General features: G+C 40.4%; 1 protein-coding gene across 4 annotated transcripts; it reads left to right on the top strand.

Moving 5' to 3' along the window:
- The first annotated feature begins 654 nt into the window (after nt 1–654).
- On the top strand, nt 655–7,485 carry LOC103463600 (LIM/homeobox protein Lhx8). 4 transcript variants are annotated; one of them, XM_017304495.2, is made up of 9 exons: nt 657–1,063; nt 1,770–1,847; nt 2,048–2,173; nt 2,333–2,454; nt 2,952–3,172; nt 3,370–3,473; nt 4,571–4,666; nt 5,095–5,284; nt 6,972–7,485. In XM_017304495.2, the coding sequence occupies exons 1-9, from the start codon at nt 983–985 to the stop codon at nt 7,046–7,048; spliced, it is 1,095 nt and encodes a 364-aa protein (XP_017159984.1). In that variant the 5' UTR covers nt 657–982; the 3' UTR covers nt 7,049–7,485. The 4 variants fall into 4 exon arrangements, with proteins under 4 accessions (XP_017159986.1, XP_017159984.1, XP_081462578.1 ...); XM_081606452.1 differs by having other exon boundaries at nt 1,042–1,063; nt 1,770–1,963; XM_081606451.1 differs by lacking the exon at nt 657–1,063 and adding an exon at nt 1,517–1,613.
- Nucleotides 7,486–8,397: the final 912 nt, after the last annotated feature.

The following is an 8,397-nucleotide window of genomic DNA, read 5'->3' as shown; positions in this document are numbered from 1 at the left end:
CTACAATTAAACATGGGGGGAAAAAAACATGGTGTGGCTTTATATTTGGCCCCCTCTATTTTGATCTCCCAAAATAAAATCCAGTGCCACTAACTATCAGTGGTTTAGAGAACAATACGAACAACTAACATAAGGAATGCCGAGGAACACAGCAGATAGATGCTGGAGGCCGTTGTGGATACGTTCTAAGCCATGTTCAATTTATATTAAAATGGAGAAAAAAGAATAACGCAACCTCTCAAGACGTGACAAGTCAGGGATGCAGCCAAGCCAAGAGGCTCACGGTAACTCTGGAGGAGCTGTAAAGAGTCACAGCTCAGCAGGGGGAATCTTTTGATACATCACTGGTGAACAGCTGGCATGTGGAAGAAGAGGATCTGCTCAGGGGAGGATAAAAGTGATTTTTTTTTTTTGGGATCTGCACACAAAATGTACTGGGTGGTGGGAAAACAAAGACTGAAAACACCGTCCATACCGTACAAAACATGGTGGTGGCAGCATCATGTTGTGGGCATGCTTCCTTTCAGCAGAGTTGATGGGATTGGTTCCGAGATGAAAACCTGGTCCAGAAGTCTGGACTTAGGAGTCGGCTGGACTCCAAAAGGTGTCGGTCATTTTTTTTTTTTTTTTTTTTGCTCCTTCCACGGAAACATCAAAAACCACACAAGGAGCTTATTTGCGAGGTGGAGGCGCGGCCAGGAGCAAATATGAATTATGATCCGCCCTCCACAAACTGCTCGGAGCAGACTGAGTGACAGACTGAAACACACAGGAGACCAGCAGGAGAGAGAAAGAAGGGAAGAGGGAAAGAAAGAAACAAAGGGAAGAAAGGAAGAGAGTAAGGAACAAAGAAAGAAAGACGCAAAGAGGAAAAGATAAAAGAAAGGGGGAAAAATTAAATTAAAGAAGAGAACGTTCCTAACTTTGGGAAGCGGGACTCTTTTTTCAACCTTCCTTTTCTTTCTCCGTGCTGGACGCAGACATGCGCTGGAAAAGTGAAGTCAAAGTGGAATGCTGCGCCGTGAACGACAGCGAGAGCGGATCTCTGCTGTCCAACGGCGAGGTGAGCGCAGGACTTCCTTCTCTCCCTCTGTTTCGCTGCGGCTCGGGTGTCGCGGAATAAATATTAGTGGAAATTGCTCTGCCCAATTAATCCAGAGTGAGCTTCTGGTGTGTCATTATGGAGCCCGGCCTTCCACTGCAGCTTGACAGCTCGGTATTTTCACAATTTGAAGAAATGTCAAAGAAAATTACCCCTCCCTTGAATTCTGCAATTAAAACTCAAGTAGTTAATGAGACCTCTTCACCTTTTGGTTGCTCCGGGTAGAACGTTTGTGGCGAACTTAAGCTCCTTTTAATTGCTGTTATTAAAAAAATCAGTCCTCCCTTTTTTTCCTGCTAGACTTCGCGCTGGTTTGCTGATTGACGCGTGAAACGGGTCTGTTGGTTGGCTTAACCTGCAGCTCTTTCTCTTTTTTTCTTTCTTTCTTTCTTTTTTTTTTTTAGATTATTATTATTATTCTTATTATTATTATTGCCGAATCACAAATTCTGAAACTCAAGAGCATAAAAGCACGGGTGATAAGTGCCGGCTCAAAGTGTTGTCTGTTTTTGTAAGTGATGGCTATCTTCCTCTCCTAAATGTCATTGTGGTTTTCTATAATCGCCGCGCGCGTTGTCATGGTGAAAAGGTGAAAGGCATGATATTTATGGGAAGGTGCGGGGGGCATTTAAGGCTCACACGCCGACATCCTCCTTTTGTCGCGCAGCTTCTCGTCATGTGTGAGGACTGCAAGGGAGACGGAGAGCTGCGGGACAAGTGCGCCGAGGACGGGAGGGACATGATGGTAGGCTGGAAGACGCACTCCGATTCGGGATGGTTGAAACGATGTGCACGTTTCGAGTCTGAGATTGGTTACAGCCTCGAGCAAGAGGAAGAAAAGATACAAAATCTAAGATAAATGTAAAAAGTTTTCAGGAGCTGGTTGGGCCGCAGCGTTCCTTGTGCGTAATCTTTCTAACCGGTGTTTGTGATGATCTCCCTCAGGGCGCGCCAGTGGAAGTTTTGGATGAAGACACTTCATCTCCGCCGGCGATGGCCTCTGTGCCTCTGCTGGGCAGAAGTGTGTGCGCCAACTGCAACGAGGAGATAGTGGATAAATATTTATTAAAGGTAAAAAAAAAAAAAAATTAAAATAATTTTTTTTAAAAACAGCAAAAAACTTTTCTCGAGGTTGCATTTTTTTTCATTGTTTTTGCTGTTTTGCGGCGGCGTTTATCTACAAATTCAGACAGCACGTCTCCTCCTAATTCATCGCATCTTTTGCTTTAGGTTAACGACTTGTGCTGGCATGTGCGCTGTCTCTCCTGCAGCGTGTGCCAGACCTCGCTTGGCAGCCACGCGAGCTGCTACATCAAGGAGAAGGAGGTTTTCTGCAAACTGGATTACTTCAGGTATGCGCGCTCACGTTTTACTGTTGTAGATTTCATTCTACAGTTGGGTAAAATCCTAATTATTAAAAAAAAAAAAAAAAAAAAAAAAAAACATTGACAAAAATCCGGCATGTAGTCCATGTTACATTGAGAATTTGCACCTTACCTTGTCTTTGTTTATCAACAACAACAACAACAATAATAATAATAATAATAATAATAATAATAATAATAATAATAATAATAATAATAATAATAATAATAATAATCCAGAAATATTTTTTGTTAGAATTTTTAATAAATCTCAAATCTCAATAAATGTGTTCACAATTAAAATTATTAGAATAAATAAATACATAAATAAATAAATGTCCTGAACAGATGCAGAATTCGACTCTTATTATCACATCGTGTTATTTTGCAGAAATAATAATAGAAAAATAAAGTCAGAAAACTGTCACACACACACAAAAATAAAATGTTCGGAGTTGTGAGTGACTCGAGCTCTTCTTTTGCAGACGTTACGGCACCTGGTGCGCGTGCTGCGGCAGGAACATCCACTCCACAGACTGGGTCCGCAGGGCCAAGGGCAACGTCTATCACCTGGCCTGCTTCGCCTGCTTCTCCTGCAAGAGGCAGCTCTCCACCGGGGAGGAGTTCGCCCTGGTGGAGGGCAAAGTGCTCTGCAGGGTCCATTACGACTGCATGCTGGACAACCTCAAGAGGGCCGTGGAAAAAGGTGAGCGGGCCGCAGCGGAGCGCGAGGCTTCCAACCAAAAAGGGAAAGCTCTGCTGAATTAAATATTTTTTTGTATCCACCAAGTTAAAAAAAAAAAAAAAAAGAAGAAGAAGAAGAAGAGGAAGGGAAAGGTTGATTAACGTAATTGGATAATATAGTTTTATTTGGATGGTCTTACTGAGAGCCTTCTGCTGCAGGAAGCAGTGTTAATATGGAGGGAGCAGTGCCAACGGAACAAGAAATCAATCAGCCGAAGCCATCCAAGAGAGCTCGAACCAGCTTCACAGCCGACCAGCTGCAGGTTTGTAAGATTACAACAAATAATTAATAATAACAACAATTCGATTCATTGTTTTATTTTCTGAACAAATTCATTCAAAAGATTCGTTCAGGTAATATTTAAGTAGATTCTCCCCCCTGTTGCTGTAACAGCATTATATTATTGAGAAAAATAAACAAATCGATATTTTCAGCCTAATTAACAATAATAAAGTAACTAATCCGAGGTTTACTTATTCGTACAACTATGGCTAAAGTGGGAGGCCTGCGTCAGATCCCTTTTATTTTGATTTAATTGATTGTTTTACATTTTATGACTCAAAGTTTCTGACTGACAAAGGTTTATGTTAGAGAGGCACCAAAAATATTGGTCAAGAGATTGGAATCTGAAATTATTCCTTTGATTAGCAAATCAAATCTAAAATAAATAGATTTTTCCTGTTCCTTAAATGCATCAAAACCAGAATCTACCCTCCTAAACACCCTGGTTTTAATTTTGATGCCCCCTTTTTTGAATTTCACAGAAAAATACAAAAAAAACCTATATATTTCAGATGCCATAGTAATTTCTTCTTTTTCTGTTAAATTCAAAATGTTCACATCTAATAACATGTTGGCCCTTCATAGTTGTCAGAAATAAAAATGAATTGTCAGCAGGTCAGACTTTAAAGGGAACTTAAAACTGGTAATGACCCAGTCAGTGTAGTGAAAAATACATTACATCCTGTATAAAAAGTTAAAAGAGGAACATATGAACAGAAGGACTGTTAATACCAAAGACAGGTATTGATAATTGTTTTCAGTATTGATTATTAAAACAGCAGAGATACTCAAGCAAACGATAAACGCACAAACGTCATAGCACCGTTAGCCAGCTTTCACTCTGCACATTTTTAAATTGGTATGAATGAACCAAGAGTTTCAAACATTTATGTAACGCAGCAAGTTACCACAAATTACATAATATAATTTTCACCCAATATTCTTTTATCAATTTCCTCCTGTTTGCGATGCATGTAAGACAAGTGGAGTCAGCTGATGAAGGCTTCTGCCAAACACAGCAGCACGGCTCTGTCGGGCCACACAAGAAGTGACTTTCCTCTGCTTGTTTACATGCAGGTGATGCAGGCTCAGTTCGCTCAGGACAACAACCCTGATGCTCAAACTCTGCAGAAGCTGGCGGAGCAGACTGGCCTCAGTCGAAGAGTCATACAGGTTGGTGCACAAAGACAAAACACATCACGCCTGATCGCAAGATATCGGCTGGTAGAAGCATGTGTGGCACTCGGCACTGTGTGTCGAGTGGATTTATATTTGCATAGCTGCTTGGTCAGTGTTACTTTTTACTCTCTGACCGGAAACTATATGTTCTCCAGCTCTATACCGGATAAGATGATTTAAATCTCTTCTACCTTCTAAATCAGGCATATATCTCAGTCAGATTTGTTTGTGTTGAATCTTTTTTAGAGTGTTTTTCCCTTTCTACATAGACATTTTAGTGATTTTTTTTTTTTTTCCAAAATTATTGTTCTGTTATTGTTAGATGCCAGGGATGCTGGACTTTGTCATTTGAGACGATAGTTGTTCTATTTCTGGTTATAATGCGGTTATTATTTTTATTATCAATGTGAATTGTAATGCAGGTCTGGTTCCAGAACTGCCGAGCTCGCCACAAAAAGCACGTGAGCCCCAATCACACCTCGAGCACCCCCATGGCCTCCCTGCAGACCGGCCGCCTGTCCCAGCCCACCCCGACCCCCGAAGAGCTGCAGTACACGGCCTACGGCGGCCCAGAAGGCTCAATGCTCTCAGCGCTACACTCCTTCATTGACAGTGAGAACAAGGCTTCTTTTTTTTTTTAACTACGAGAAAAACAATAACAGCACTTTAAACATTTGACCAAAAGCAAAATTTTTTTTACTAGTGTTTTTGTCTTTTATGATCATGGTCAAGGGTGATTTTTGTATTTATTACAGATAAATATTTTAAGTATCTCTCATTGATGGCACTCAATAGTCAAATAATGGGGCTATCTTAAGAAAAAATAAAATCAATTGTATTAGTATTGCTAGTGTTAGCAACACTAGTACTACTACTACTACTACTACTACTAATAATAATAATGATTGATGAATTGAACTGTAGTTTTACAAAAACAAAATTTGACATTATACTATTCTATTTCTACTAAAATGTGCACCTCTGTTTTTCTGCTGGTTGTGAAAACTCAGAAAACAAGACTGCTTATAAAAAGGAAAAATGCAAGCTTAATCTTAGGTAAGAAAAAAAAAAGCTAAACATGGCGGAAAGGGAGACACATCTAATAAAAATAAATAAATAAACATTAGATTAGATGTCAATGTTAATTTTGATAATTATGGCATACAGGTACTAATAAGACATCATTTTATTTCTCAGATATAACATAAGCTTTAATTTTACAGCTGGCCAACTGAACTGAACAGTCTATACACTCAGCACTTCGCCATGAATTACTGCGTCAGTCCTTGGCGACACGGAGACGATGAGTCTGTGTTGCCTTAGTAGCGGCACTCAGCTCGTCTGGCATGTTGGTGACTCCGATCTTCCTCCTGACAATACACCATAGATTCTCCCTGGACTTCAGATCAAACCAGTTTGCTGGTCAGTCGAGCACAGTCATGCCATGCATCGCTATTTTAGCAGTGTAGGCAAGATCTAAGTCCTGCAGAAAAAGGAAATCAGGATCTATTGAAGCTCGTCAGCAGAGGTCAACTGCATAAAGCACAGACCTTAATAAAGCACAGGGAGCCTACCAGAAGGTGACTCGGCTCATAACTGATTATGGAAACGTCAAAGTGGCTCACAAGTGACTTCTCCACTGTTCCGCCAAACATTGGGATCTAAATGAAATGTAAAACTTTCATTGCATCTAAAAGTGGATTCTAGGTCCCTGAGCAGCACTACTTTCTCTCTTGACTGTTAGGATTTTGTTCTTTAACTTTTGTGGGCTTTGCTCCACAATTCTTTCGAGGTTGTAGTCATCCCTGTTGTGCTTATTGTTTTTTTTTCCCTCCACTCAACTTTCCACTGTTATGCTTGGATACAGCCCTGTTAGCAACCAGCTTTTGTAGAAATGACCCTTGTAGCTTGCCACACACGTGATAGTGTAACTGGCATGTCAGCAGTTGTCTCCATGATTGTGTTCGTCATGACCAAACCTTTACTGGTCTGATATGGAAACCTGAGTTTTCATCAACTGTATGCCAAAATTATCAAAACAATAAGAAATAAATGAGCAATCTCACCGTGTGTAATGAAACTGAAGACGTTTTTTCCTTTTTGAATTAAATCACTCAAGCAAATGAAGCAAATTGTTGATGTTGTATTATTATATATATATTAATACTCTTGCCCCAAAAACCTTAGATTAAAACAGGTTTGAAATATCATGATTGTGTTTTTTATGATTACTTCACAAACAAGCCTGCACCTTAATGTGTGACAGTAGTAACTCAGACTGTTTTCTGTGTGTTTGCAGTACACTCTCCTCCCTCCATGTTTCAGCCGCTGCTGCCTGCCCACGCCATGACCTCCTTGCCTGTGTCTCACGCCTAGCTGCTCTCTTTCTCTCTCTCTCACACGCACACACACCACACACAGCTTCAGACCTCACCAGCGTTTCTTCTCCATAACCAGCTGCAGTATTTTGATGCTCAAGGTAAATCTGATTTGATGTTCATCGCTTCATCTCATCATTTCATTTAAACTTCAAGAAATTCATCCTTCCATGTCGGTATTAAAAACAAAAAACAAAACAAAAAAAAAAAAAACCTATTGAAGACCATGACTTACAGTCCTCTGTGTACTGTATAATGTGGAAATGCAAAGTTTTCAGTGTACCTCATAGAGCTGTGACACATGGCAGTATATTTGTTTAAGTTGTTGTTGACGATGTCTGACTGTGCTACTCCATGTGAAAGCCAAAAGGCTCTAAAACTCCGTATGAAGGTGAACCCGAATTTGTTTTGTATAAATGTTGCAATTTAATTTATTGTATGTGAAGTTTCTGTTTCAAGAATAAAGAACTAATTTCACAAACCTCAAGGAAATGATTGAAAACCTACAAATTGTGTCAACATCTCTGCACAGCACAGCATTTTATTGTTTTACAAAACATATTAGCTTATGGATCCTACAAGAACATTTTCCGCATGCAATTCTACATTTTCAGTCCTGCACATTACATACATTTAAACTTGTTTTCACGTCAGACAGCTCAGAGCTCTGCATCTTCATTTTTTTTTTTTTTTTTTACTTTTGAAGAGATTCTGAAAGAAAACGGAGTCCAATCTTACTAGCAGGGAGGATTTACTTGTGACTACTTGCAGACTGTGGTTGACCAAAAGAATCTTATTTTCAGACATGGGAGGGAGCGGAGGGCATATAAAAACAAAGTTTTACAACACTTATCAGATCTGAAGTATTCCCCCCCGGTGGGAATGAGACCAAGTCCCAGCTACACGCACAACAACAAAGAGAGATGTACGATTCAACTGGGAGCGCAGCAGCTATTCAGCGCAACACCGAAAATGACAACATGTCACATGTGCGCCATGCCCCACTGAGGCGCTACATGCTTCGTTTGTCCTGTTCCTCATCCACAAGAACTGTTGTTGTGCTCTTTACTGAACGGCTTCATGTCCCGGCGTGTTCAGCTCAAACGGATGCCGTGGGTGTGTGTAAAAGTCTGGTAGTGCTGTCACTCTGAGGTACCATGAGGGCAGGCTCTCATGTGTGACACACACACACACACACACACACGCACACACATGCACACACACGCACACGCACTCAAGGCAAAGACTCACAAGTGTGAGTTGGCTTTAAAGAGTCAGAGAGGTTAAAATCATTTAAATAACAGATGCATAAGTCCACCCTGGATAAGAAAGAAATTAAGCAGAACA

Source organism: Poecilia reticulata, chromosome 4, assembly GCF_904066995.2.
Source record: "Poecilia reticulata chromosome 4, P_reticulata-male-v2, whole genome shotgun sequence".
NCBI classification, from domain to species: Eukaryota; Metazoa; Chordata; class Actinopteri; order Cyprinodontiformes; family Poeciliidae; genus Poecilia; species Poecilia reticulata.
Note: the sequence above shows the minus strand (reverse complement) of the source record. Positions and strands in the feature narration are given on the sequence as shown.